General features: G+C 35.5%; 2 protein-coding genes across 2 annotated transcripts in view; both read right to left on the reverse strand.

Moving 5' to 3' along the window:
- LOC149424665 (venom dipeptidyl peptidase 4) overlaps window positions 1-13,969 on the reverse strand; it is a 136,453-nt gene that overhangs the window by 8,345 nt on the left and 114,139 nt on the right. Inside the window, exon 13 of the mRNA XM_089630914.1 lies at window positions 759-919. Within this exon, the coding sequence (XP_089487040.1) occupies window positions 759-919 (161 nt within the window). The remainder of the gene's footprint in view (window positions 1-758; window positions 920-13,969) is intronic.
- On the reverse strand, window positions 10,659-13,140 carry LOC149424666 (uncharacterized). Its single transcript, XM_089631012.1, has 5 exons — window positions 12,617-13,140; window positions 12,270-12,471; window positions 12,100-12,180; window positions 11,849-11,923; window positions 10,659-11,039 (listed from the first exon to the last, which is right to left on the reverse strand). Exons 1-5 carry the CDS (start codon window positions 12,785-12,787, stop codon window positions 10,675-10,677), a joined length of 894 nt encoding a protein of 297 aa, XP_089487138.1. The 5' UTR covers window positions 12,788-13,140; the 3' UTR covers window positions 10,659-10,674.

The raw sequence follows: 13,969 nt of genomic DNA on the forward strand, positions 1-13,969 counted from the left end.
AATTGATGCAAACTCCAGATGACTTCGTACGTAGGCAAAGTAGAGTTGCTTAATAATAATAATAATAATAATAATAATAAAGTGTTTATTCCGGTATGTGGGGAGGTTAGTGCAGTCCCACACATTCCATATAGAGATACAATAAATGATATTGATGTTATTAAAAAGTTTTGTGTTTCTAATGATGAAACTATTTATAATTAATTAATTATATAATTAATTAACAACAATATTTAATCAAAACACGTGGACACATCAGCACACGTTCTCCAAGTGAGTTGTTTACGAATCGCAGTACCTACAAATCGTTCTTACCTAAAACTATGTAACATCATACACAATCTATGTATATATAAGGATAAGGAAATTTTTGTATCATAATTGTAAAAAAGTTAACTTTAAAACAAATAGAAGTACGAAAATATTTATATTAATAATGATTATCGAACTCGTCAAATGCTGATCTGGTCGGACCGTCATTCATTTCGTATAACTGATGTAATGTCATCGAATTTCAGCGAAATAGTGTGTATGTTATAGCCACTAAAAGTTTGTAGAATGCATTGTCATCGACAACGAGTTAATCTGCCGAGTTTCTGGTCACTCGGTTGTCGGAAAATGGGTTGATTTCCGCTTCCAGGACTTGCATTAATTTATTCCCGAAATTAAAAATGAACATTCGAATAAAAAAGTGAAGGAATTTTAGCATTTAATTTTCCGACAAATTAAAAAGAATGTATCATAGTTAAACAAGTTACCATAGTAGAGCCAGGAGGTGACGGGGGCGACGGAGATTCCACACCTGAAGACGTAGTCCGCATCCTTGGTGAGCGCCATGGCGGTGGCGTAGCCTCCGTAACTCCAGCCCCAGAGACCGACGCGAGAGGCGTCTATCCACGGGAACAACGCTGTCAGAGTACTGTTAAACAATACAATTGCATTGTTGGATTATTATTATCAATATATTTCAGTACTTTCATCACATTTGTTCAGTTTGCAATGTTTTCTGTGTATTTCAAATGCGTTATATACATATTATTTTTTAATTTTACGTAAAAAAATCCAGTTTTAGAAACTAGGAAAAATGATCTTTTCTGTGTACACATTTTATAAAACAAGCAAAACTACTTCTAAATAATAAAATTTTAATATAAAATGTAAAAAATGTTGTCAAAAACGCTAACCAAATTTTTACTTAATTTTTTACTCCAATCATAGAAAAATTGAGAGAACTCGGTATTTCGAAAACATATTCGTTTTGTTTAAAGAATTTGTAAGAAAACTGTACCTTCACTTTTATCTCGTTCTTATAATATAAAAAAAGAAATAAATCATAAAGTTAAACCGATTGTTACGATAGCTGTGCGAAATATGAATTTTCATTTTGGCTATTTTTAGGATTTTTTTTAATGGATTCCAGTATAAATGTTTCCAGTATAAACGGCTATATATATATAAAATGGGTTTTTTCGACATTCAGTGTCAAAAGTAGCTGATACTACGACCTGATGATGAGGTCGTAGTATCAGCTACTTTTGACACTGAATGTCGAAAAAACCCATTTTATACCTTATAGCCTAACAGGGAATAACTCAAATGTAAACATTAAAAACATAAAAACATAAAAATAAATAAACATAAAAATTCACGAAAGAAATTGCCTCCTTAAATTCGCACCCTGTAATTCAAACTGTATAAACATTAGTAGTAAAAAAGAAATAAAATATCTTGGAATAATTATTGATAATAACATTAAATGGAAAAGTCAAATAAATTCCACAGTAGACAGAATGAGAAAACTAATCTATATATTTTTTAGACTAAGAAATATTGTATCATTAAAAATACTAAAAGATATTTATTATGCACTGGCGCACTCTGTCCTACAATATGGAATCGTGGCTTGGGGGGGTGCATATAAATCATCCCTACTCCCACTGGAAACTATTCAAAAAATACTAATAAAAATCATCTTAAAAAAGCCATATTACTACCCAACTATAAATGTTTTTCAAGATTTCCCGGTTCCCCCACTTACAAAAATTTATGACAAAATTGCACTTCTACAAATACATAAAGATTTCTTTAGTAAAAATAATTTACCACAATTGAATATTAGCAAAAGAATAATATCTGTTGGAGGACTAACCGTGCCACTAGCACGAACCACAACAGCACAACATCACTATATATTCAAGGGTGTAAAATTATTTAATAAATTACCCCTTGATATACGATCGGAGGAAAACTACGAAAAATATTAAAAAAAAATTAAATTAAAATACTCTTGTACCACCTCATAACTTTACTTGTTGTTTAGAAATATGTTTTTGCCTTTTAAATTCTTTGAATCATTTATTAACTAACCTATATTTTTATTACTTTTATTGTTATTTTTTGTTTTATTACTAATATTTTTTGTTTAATTTAAACAAATGTAAAAATATTTTTGTTGTCCTCTCCTAAACACAAGCAGCTGCTTTATTAGGAGAGTGATTGATATATTGGTGTTTATATTGTTAAAAAAATTGTAACCTTGTTTATATGTTTCAATAAATAAAAAAATAAAAAAATGCGAAAAAAAAAAAAATAAAAAAAAATAAATAAAAAAAATAAAAATAAAAAAAAATATATATATATATATATATATTATTTTTTATTGCTTGAAGAAAAAAATAAAAATACATTTATAATATATGGACGCTCAGTCATATACGACCCCCAAATGCTGAAGGTGTTAAATGAAGTCAGGTTTGGCTTAAGAAATCAAACAATAAAAAAAACAAAGTTTTTCACCTTTAATGCATCTATTGTAAAAAGTCTTTTTAAAATTATTTGGCTGAAGATTGTACCTTCTTTCCCAGGGACTGGAGTCGACCGCGCTAACAACCTCACCAAATGCCGATCGGATAGGACTGACATTTTTTTCGTACAATAACTATTTTAATTTGGTTCGATTTCAGAGAAATGCGTATATGTCCACGTGTGTGTGCGTAATAGCCACTAAGAATGTATTGTCATCGACAACGAGTCTATCTGCACAGTTTTAGCTCAATCGGATGTCGGAAAGTGGGTTAATTTCCGCTTCCAAGACTTGCATTCATTCGTTTCCGAAAACTAAGTGAATTTCAAATAGATATATTTAAAAAGGGGCTAAACGAAAATTTAACTGTCAATCAATGAAAACATCAATAAATTACATCATATAAATAAAATAGGGTAGTGTTAAATAATATCACATAAATAAGTTGTCTCAACGTGACAAAACCGTTCATATTTTGATAATGACCTTGAACGCTAGCCTTGAATGACCTTGAACGCTGTCGCAAAATTTGACAATACCGTTATTAAATTTGACAATGCCGTTATTAAATTTGACAATACCGTTATTATATTTAATAATACCGTTTGTCACGTCTGAAGTCCCGGTTGATGTCCCGTCTGATGAGCATGGACCCTTGTCAATCACCAGGGCTATTATGGGGCTAAAGCAAGCAGGCATAATGTGTAAAAAACATTGAAGAACCTTGTTCATGTTGTCACGTCTGATGAGCAGGTTACGCCGGGTAGAGATTCGTCAGATGGATTGCGCGAGGCCATCCTCAATTAATCAGCATCCATTGAACGTTTAACGGAACAATTATGATTCATCTTTGTGTCACCTCGACAGCATGCTTGGTAATCCAGTGTAATCTCCAAGGAATTTCGCTTCACAAATAAAACCATTTTTTACTTTCAAACAAACGATTGTATATTTTCATCTCTTCAAGCCACAACACTCGAACAAGCACAGGCCGATCTCACACAGGAGTCGAAACGTTGGTTTTATGTTTTGTAAATTTAAACGGAAAGTCTCCGAAGGATATTAAGTTCAAGGTATCCGCGCGATCTTTTTCATTATTTTCCATATCACTCTTTCTCGCCCAAAAACCACCCGCACCGCGGAATCGTCGTCTCGCGTATTGTTCCCGTAATGTCCCGATCTAAATCTGCCCGCGTTATTTTTGCCCGCCCGTCCAACCGCTCGCAGGGCAGCCACCCGAAAAACTCTCAACAAAACAATAATCAGGCACTACCGCGGCAATCCAAACTTGCATAATTCTTTGACGTTACAATTCCCCGCAACCCCCGGAAATTTTACGCCGCGAAGTGAAGTAAAATTACCTTAAAATAAAAACAAAAAAAAACCCACGCGAATACCTTTCTATCCCGCACATGTACACAAAAGACAAAGCTAGTAGAAATAAATAAGTTTTTACAGAAAACCATAAAACTAAACAAGTTATAAACCAAGAAAACGAAAAGAGAAAACCAATTCGCAGATTGGTGTTGCACAACCGATATTATTATCAATATTTACATGGGGATTGTACCTTCACTTTTATATCTCTAATATGAGATTCGCAAACACTTACTCACTTATCGAGAGACAATCTCTCTGAGACACCAGTGAGTATGGAGAACTCAAGCTCCCACTTTATTCTTGAAGAAGAAAACAAAAACACATATATATATTTTTAACAGAAAATAAATAAAGTAACTACATAAACTCTCTTTCTCTCCCTATGTTTATATAAAACAAATTTACCATTCTAAGATAAAAACTTGAAACAATAGAACTTAACAAAATAAAAATCCACCAAATCTCTAAGAGATCTTCACTAAATCAATTACAAAATTGATGTAAAAAAATGTTCAGAGCAGGGTTTACATAACTTAATGCCAAGAATTTTAGATGAGGTTTTACAATCAGAAGATAAACCCCTCTATCGTGGTTGAATCAAGGTTTACATATAAAAAATACCTAGCATATTCTCTTCGAATGAACATTGCTTGCTCAAGAAATATGACTAAGGAAGTAGCCTAGATGGCATTCTAACAAAAATTTCACTTACCATGTAAGCAAAGAGTCGAAATTTCTTGGACAAACAAAATATAATTGGTGTTCAACTATGTGCTTTAGATAATTGACACAGGTTACGAGGTGTACGAGCACAATTCAAGAGATCGACACTTGTACTACAAAATTTACAGCATAACACTGGTACTAGCAATGAGATACTTATGCATATATTACTTATAACTAACCAAATTGTACTTATGACTAACAAAACTGTACAAAGACACACTCTTACGTAGCAGAGGTAAAGTGATAATATCCAGACGGAATTATTTAATAGGTAAGCACGCCAAAACAGTATGTACTTCCCTTTGTTTGAAACAACACAATTTGAGAATTTCCTTAAGAAACTAAGACTTAAAAATATACATATTAAACTAAATATATTCAACCATAAAACTAGTACATTGAACAACTAAAATAGAAATTACATAATCTTGTGTATGAAAAATTGCTCAATTCTTTCACACACAAAAAAAAATAAGAATCCTTCTTTCCAAGTCCCCTGGAGACTCTTTGGATACTAATAAAACTTCGATACTTGACAAAAGTATAAGAAAACTCCAATGAACTTGTGGAAGAAGGGTTCAGACCAAAGGATAATGACAACCAAACTTATGTCCATTATGCTGACGGAACGTACCAATGTGTGTGTGTGCGTGTGTGCGTCGCACTAATAAGCTCACAACAGTAAGAAGACGAATCGTCTCATTTAAAATGAAAATTACTCAAAACGTAAATAAGAATAAATCTCAGTAAAGTTTAAGTGATAATAAAGAATTAAGACCTAAACTATGTAAATTAATGGGCGCCACTGATCACACGGATCAGAGGAAACGACATTCATTACAAACGACGTCTCCTAAAAAAAATTCATTAGAATTTGGGAAAAAAAATATATATATATATGAGATAGTAAGAATGAGGAAATTTTGTGAAATTCTAGTCACAACCTCTTGAGGGTACCAAGCCTCAAAAGCAAGTCACTAGAAAAACACTGACGAAACAAACGGAATAGTATGCAGGGTTGGTAGTCCCGCACACCATCACGTTGGTTTATCCTGTTGTATTAATTCTGTGCTGAACTAAATGAGTTCGACCCAATCCACATTTTTCAAAAGAAATTGTGTTAAATTTATCTATGACAATATTTAGCCTATGATTGTCTTGAGGGGACAGTAGGGAAGCTGACGTGATTTTGCGAATTTCACCTATAGTATTCTCAACATCACGACCACTGTTGGCTATTGAAAACAACTGAGGAGCGATGTCAAACTGTTTCCAAAAGTCGACTCCCAAAACAATCACAGGTGAAAGAGACGGAATAACAAAAAAGGTAATATATTTCTTAATATTATTATAAGTAACAAGTACCCGCATAGTACCAATTACATTTTGACGTACCCCATCAGCGGTGGTAACGTACGATTCTAACTTATCTAGACTAAACCCTAAACTAATAAAGAAGTTGTAAAGAGAACCGCCAAAACAACTGACAGTCGCACCACTGTCCAAAAGACCCGAAAAGACAAGATTTTGAATAGAAATATTCGCATGAGGTCTGATGTCCTGTCCAGAACTAGCCATCGGCATGCATGCGTCCATGTCACGCCCGAAGAACCGGTTACTGGAGCTATCAACTAAGGGTGATGATCTCCTGGCATCCTTGCTAGCAGGACGCAGAGGATCACACGCTAGTTTTTTGGGTTTGTGCGAGCGGAGTCATCTTTACGTTTACCAGAATTTCTCTGAGATTCAGAGTTCCATAGCCTACAAAATTGTTTTGTATGACCTTGCCCCTTACAATAAAAACAATATAAAGTTTTTCTATTATTAGAAGAAGAAGATGAATTATGAGTTGATGAAGAGGAAGTTGCTTGAGAAGAAGTGAAATGCGGTAAGGGTTTATCTACTGAGAGCTTTTCAAATCTCCTACACACATTTACCAAAGAAGTTAAGTCCTTTTCTGCAAAATATGCGATAGCCAAGGCATATTTAGGTAACAGACTATCAGAAACTAGGTCTACCAACTGTTCCTCCGTAAGTGGAACGTTTAATCTGAGATTAGTTAATTTAATGTCCTCGACGTAATCCACAACACTTTGATTAAATTTTTGTTTCATTGCAAATAAGGCTTTTAGGGCCTCTGTTTGGTTAATATAACGGTCAAAACGAGCTATGAGGTGATTTCTCAACTCAGGCCAAGATAAAGAATCTTTATAAATTGTCCGATACCAAGACAGAGCTCTCCCCTCCAGAAGATCAGCAAAGGAAATCACAACCGATGACAGTTCTAAATGACGGCATCTAGATAACTCTTCCACACGTTGTATAAAATCCCTAACATCAGAAGAACCCGAAAATTTAATACCCCAAGAATGTACGGACGTATTTGTATTTGCAGATTGATAATAGTTATTATTAACTATGTTTGTAGTCTGATTCGCATTATCACTATTGCCTTCATTTTGTTGTGAAGAATCACTACCGGATTGTTTTAAGTTCTTATTATACATACGAGCCTGTTCCCGCATAGCTGATAATGTACTTTCTGGAGTGATATTCACTTCAGAAAGCATTTGTATCATCTCCTCCTTTGTAGCTCCGTTTATATTAGAAATCGCCATTTTGATTGTAATGAGAAAACAAAATTTTGAGAAATTAAAAAAAAAAAATTATTTAAAAAACAATTACTCTGAAATTTAAAAAAAACAGTCTGGTACACTAACACGTTACCGCAAGTCGTAACAAATGTGTTCAAATTCTTTATATGTGTATAGCTGTCATTTACAAATGTAATGACATATCAAATGATCGACAATAATAAACATTATCGCTGTCACTATGTTCAAAACAATATCAACTGACAGGTCCGTGTTACCAGTGGAATAAAACAACGGTACACGAATATCAATTCAGTAGTTAATTTAAAAAAATAAATATTTCGAGCAAATGAGCGAACGAAGCTAGTTCACGTCAAAATTGTACACCGTCTACCGAGCAAAACATCAATGTAAAGCGAACGAAGCCACAACGCAACCACAATGCACACACATAGGTACTTCGTAATGCACATCATATCTATACATTAAACATATTGACAGAGAATTTATACATTAAAAATTATTAAATTACAATTTTTAATCTTAAATTTGATACGATAGAGAATATCCCCTTGCCATAGGCTTAAATACGAGCACCTAAAGTTGTTTTAAAACTTTATTTACGTTGGAGCGCCAATGTCACGTCTGAAGTCCCGGTTCATGTCCCGTCTGATGAGCATGGACCCTTGTCAATCACCAGGGCTATTATGGGGCTAAAGCAAGCAGGCATAATGTGTAAAAAACATTGAAGAACCTTGTTCATGTTGTCACGTCTGATGAGCAGGTTACGCCGGGTAGAGATTCGTCAGATGGATTGCGCGAGGCCATCCTCAATTAATCAGCATCCATTGAACGTTTAACGGAACAATTATGATTCATCTTTGTGTCACCTCGACAGCATGCTTGGTAATCCAGTGTAATCTCCAAGGAATTTCGCTTCACAAATAAAACCATTTTTTACTTTCAAACAAACGATTGTATATTTTCATCTCTTCAAGCCACAACACTCGCACCCGTATTCAGAGTCGATCCTTTAGTTCAAGAAACCTTCCTTTCCTTTAAAAAACACCGTTTTATATTCAGAGACACGCCTAAAGTCGGTGTGACGTCACTTAGTAAGGAAGCTACCTTTCTCAAGATTTCAAAAAATTTTGTATTCAGAGACGTCACTATGGAAGTCTCTACGACACTGCGCACGCGCATACTTGCTTACTTTGACTTTTAGCTGTCAAAACTCGAGGTTGGTGGGTAGGGTACCTTTGCCTTGCTAAGTCGGTGATTTGTTCCCAGTTGTTGCGGTTGTTGCTGTTGAAAACATAAAACAATGGAGATGCAGATTATGGAAATGGAGATCATGGAAATGGATAACGAGTTTTTGGATTACATCGTTGATCCATACAATACACGTGACGACGTTGGCACGGACAATATGGGCAGCGTGCGGCGTTATTTACGCGATTTTGAAAATCCCGTGGAGTTTTACAGTGACCGGCAATTTAAGGATCGTTATCGGTTGGAGAAAACAACTGTAATGCATATATTAATTCCTCTATTATTTCCGAATTACGCTTTAGTTAATAATAGAGGCTTGCCCATACCTCCTGTTATTCAGGTAGCTATCGCGCTGCGATTCTACGCTACTGGTAATTATCAGGTAAATGCATCTTTTTTACTAGATATCTATTGTCAAATTATGTTCTACTTTTGTGAAACGAAAATATTACATTTTGTGATGCTGAAACTTGTTATTTACATTATGTCTGTACTGATTTGAAATCGACAAAGAATGAAAGAATGCATATATTATTTAATGAAAACATGATGTCAACCTAAAATTAACCAGATGCCCTTAGATGTACAAAATATCTAGATGGAGTGTTCATCTTGTATTATTTTCAATGTTCATTAACTACCTACATATTTTTATATGATTCCAGATTGTTGCGGGAGATCTACACAAACTGAGCCAACCAACCTCCAGCAGAGTAGTGCAAAAGATTTCCTCCAGATTGGCGCAACGGATAACTGAATTTATTCATTTTCCTCAACGGCCCCAGGACTACGCTGAAAATCGGAAACTCTTCTATTCAAGAGCCCAATTTCCAGGAGTCGTCGGATGTATTGACTGTACACACATTGCCATCAAGAGCCCAAGCCGAACAATAGGGGAATCTTTTCGCAACAGGAAAGGATGGTTCTCCTTGAATGTGCAAGCTGTGTCAGGTCCACGTTTGGAATTTTTGGACATAGTTGCCAGGTGGCCTGGTTCTACCCACGATTCCAGGATATTTCAAAACAGCGCGTGCCGCCTAAAGTTTGAGGAGAAAAGGATTACAGGCATTCTTCTCGGGGACAGCGGATATGGCCAGACAAATTATATGTTCACACCAGTATTAAATCCTGCAAATGAAGGGCAAGAAAAATATAATAAGGCGCAAATTTCCACACGGAATGTAGTCGAAAGATTATTTGGTGTATGGAAGAGGAGATTTCCTTGTCTGAGGAGGAAATTAGAAAATAAACTAAGTAATACTACAAACATTATCGTTGCGTGTGCCATTTTGCATAATTTATGTATATCGTCAAACGACCAGCATTTTGGGCGGTTTGAGGGTATAAATATACCTGTCAATTCGGTGGTGCAGTCTGCTTCAGGCAGAACGATAAGAGATGCATTTATCCAAAGACATTTTACGTGATGTGTAATGAACTGTGAAAGGACACCATATATGTAATGAATAGTGACGTCAGTAATTGTGCCGTGTAATGAACTGTGAAAGGACACCATATCTAATGTATAATAATTGTGCTGTGTAATTAACTGTGAAAGGACACCATATATAATGTATAGTAATTGTGCTGTGTATTGAACTGTGAAAGGACACCATATCTAATGTTATGACTAATGAAGTCATATTTTTTAATGCATAGTAATTGTGCTGTGTAATGTCATGCTGTGAAAGGACACCTTATCTAATGTAATGAGTAGTGAAGTCATATTTTTTATAATATGTTATAATTATGCTGTGTATTGAATTATGAAAGAGCACAAGGGTTTATCTTAAATATATACCTATGTATGTATTAATAATGTCCATTATCAAAAAAATTGAAACAGAATGGAAAATAAATAAAACATTTATTGGAGATTAATATATTTTTTATTCATATTTATTTATTGGCGAGCTCTTTTTCCAATTCTGCCTTCGCTCTTCTTATTTGTAGTTCTATAAGTTCGTTCTGCAGACGAGCTCCTTTCGACTGCTCCCGAGCAGTCTCGATCTGCTCCCGGGCAATCTGCTGGGCAGTCTCCCTCTGCTCCCGGGCAGTCTCGATCTGCTCCCGGGCAATCTCCTGGGCAGTCTCCCTCTGCTTCCGGGCAGTCTCCTTCTGCTCCCGGGCAGTCTCTCTCTGCTCCCGGGCAGTCTCCATCCTTACTACGTGCATTTCTTCATCGTACTTTGTTAGATTGGTGCTTCTGAGGCAACGCACTTGGCCCTCGTCCCGAACCACCTGCCCACTAGATGGTATCAAGTCTGAAACAACACAAAATTACAAGCTGATTAGTGAAACAACACAAAATTGCAAGCTGATTAGTCATCAATGTAAATAACAGGTTTATTTGTGTAAATAACACTCTGTGCCCCATGACATAGTGCACAGTCGGGAAACACGCCAAACACGCGCCCAACATATTTATTTATTTACACAGTAAAGTAAGTAAGTGTAAAGTAAATATAAAGTGCAAACTATAAATTACAAGTAAAAATTAAAATTTAAAGTAAGAAAAAAAACAGTAAAAATGTAGAAATATAAATTATCTCTAAAAGGTACCCACAAAGATTTAAATATAAAAAGTAAGAAATCCTGGATTATGTCATCCGATTTGATAAATTTTTCAAGTACCTATGATTTCTAGTACATTAAATAGTTTTGGAGTGCAGTACTGGTAGGCATATTATGTTTACATGATGTATTATCGTGGTACCTACTAGCAAACAAATTAAGTTTAATGCATCTTTTGTATGAGGCCAGATTACCGACGAAGTGATCGATATTAGCATATTCATTGCATGTACACGGATGACATTTGTCATCAACAGCTCGGCTGTGGAACGATTTGCTGGCCTCTGTTTTTCCTCCCTCCTACAACATTGGTCTCTTCAAGACCCATTTTCACTCCTTCCTCAAAAACATTCCCCACACAGCATCTTCAACAGGGCCCCTCTTTCTTTATGGTGGAAAACGAGAGGTTAAAGTAAAGCTCTCCGAACTCCGAGCATTATTTGAACCTTTGTACGAAAATGCAAGTAATCACAGCAAATAGAGAGGTAAATATAGTCACCTTTCTTGGCTATAATGCGACGTGTCTTCGTCTTGAGCTGGGGCGTTGAACTTTCCTCCGGTGTTTTTGTTATATCTGAAAATTAAAAACACTTTTGCAATATTTCTATCTCGAAAATTATTTAAGATTTAGCATGACAACTGATAAAATTATGTAATAAGTTCCTACAGAGAAATGCGAACACTACCATCTAACAACAAATCACATTTTGAATTGATAAGAATCAATTATATTATCAAAAATTGACTTACCAAACACCGGCACTTCCGTCGACTGGTCAGTCCATGACATGCTGAATAAAGCAGACGTGCTGGTGCTGGGCACAGCGGTATCTGAAACTTAAACAATACTTTATAAGAAATAAGGTCAAAGTTAAATAAACAAGTAGCCAAAATATTTCACATAACTTTCTTAAACTAACCGCGATCGCTGTCGTTGCTAAAGCTCAGTTCAACGTTGGTGGCCAAGTCCAGCACGCTGTCAACGGGATGATGCTCATCAGAGACAGTTGGCGACAGCCTGCCCCCTCCCGTCTTCATCCTGCTCCTCTTTTCCTCGCAGAGCTCCATCTTCCTTTTTGACTTAATGTTGTCCCAGCATTTCTTAAGCTGCGCTTGGGTCCGCTAAGAAGGAATTCAATAATACAGTATTATAATAGTATTACGGAATCGGAACAATAGAAGAGTATGTATATGAATGAAAAAAGAGTATCCCTGTGGGGAAACGGCGTGATGGCTAGTTAGTATTTCAATTACAAAAGATACAAACCTTTTGATTGCCGGCGATTGAGTTGAAATCATCTGTCAACTTGGCCCACGCATTTTTCTTCTCGCCAAGTTGCAGATGATTAGTCGAAATGCTGGCAACGGCAGGATATGTGTTTATTAAATCTAATAAACATTGCCTTTCACTCGGCGTGATTATAATACGAGAATTCATTGTTTAAAAAGGAAACTTTCGAGACACTCAACTGAAGATGTAACAGAGACTTTTGACAGGCCGATGTTATTTACTTATTTACGACAGACGCTTGAACTAAATCCATAGACAACAGCATAGATAAACACACAGATTGTCCCAAAACGGGGCATGTTGTTTCCGTAGAAGCAGGACATCGACAAGTTTCGGATGACGTCACACCTTTCTTTCGGCGTAGACAAAAGGTCTCTACCTGAGGAAAGGAAGCTCAAAGTGTGGACTCTGTATAGAAGCGTTAAAGGTAAGGACGGTTCTTACCTTTGCTTAGGTAAGGCTGACACTTGACTTAGACAACTTTAAGGATCGACTCTGAATACGGGTGTCGAACAAGCACAGGCCGATCTCACACAGGAGTCGAAACGTTGGTTTTATGTTTTGTAAATTTAAACGGAAAGTCTCCGAAGGATATTAAGTTCAAGGTATCCGCGCGATCTTTTTCATTATTTTCCATATCACTCTTTCTCGCCCAAAAACCACCCGCACCGCGGAATCGTCGTCTCGCGTATTGTTCCCGTAATGTCCCGATCTAAATCTGCCCGCGTTATTTTTGCCCGCCCGTCCAACCGCTCGCAGGGCAGCCACCCGAAAAACTCTCAACAAAACAATAATCAGGCACTACCGCGGCAATCCAAACTTGCATAATTCTTTGACGTTACACGTTATTAAATTTTACAATACTGTAATTATATTTGATAATACCGTTATTAAATTTTACAATACCGTTATTAAATTTGACAATGCCGTTATTAAATTTGACAATATCGTTATTATATTTGATAATACCGTTATTGAATTTTACAATGACGTTATTAAATTTGGTTTACTTATATGTTTTAAGAACTTTATGTGATTCTGAGAATTTAACACAATACCAATTAATACATAATTCGAAATTCTTCAAATGGTGGGGAGTGTAAAATTGTATTACAGAAATACTGCAATATTGCAAATCGAATGTGTTTTGGTGAAACCCTTCAAGCCGCAAAATGAAAGCCTTGCACAATATTATAACAATATTTATGGATTTGTCAAACTTTATCTTTTAGTTTTTATTTATTTATTTGATATTATAGAAAAAATAGCACATTGGTTACAGTGATTAAACAATTTACAGATATTAAATATTTCATTTTTGTCCTGGAA

The sequence above is a fragment of the Hesperophylax consimilis genome, chromosome 4 (genome assembly GCF_061612785.1).
Source record: "Hesperophylax consimilis isolate HC1 chromosome 4, BYU_Hcon_1.0, whole genome shotgun sequence".
Classification (NCBI taxonomy): Eukaryota; Metazoa; Arthropoda; class Insecta; order Trichoptera; family Limnephilidae; genus Hesperophylax; species Hesperophylax consimilis.

Excerpts from the sequence above, each read along its gene's own strand:
- LOC149424666 (XM_089631012.1), bottom strand. The coding sequence starts at position 12,787 with ATGAATTCTCGTATTATAATCACGCCGAGTGAAAGGCAATGTTTATTA. Across the intron at positions 12,472-12,616 it reads CAATCGCCGGCAATCAAAAG|CGGACCCAAGCGCAGCTTAA; the intron begins GTTTGTATCTTT and ends ATTCCTTCTTAG. Across the intron at positions 11,040-11,848 it reads TCGCATTATAGCCAAGAAAG|ACTTGATACCATCTAGTGGG; the intron begins GTGACTATATTT and ends GTGTTGTTTCAG.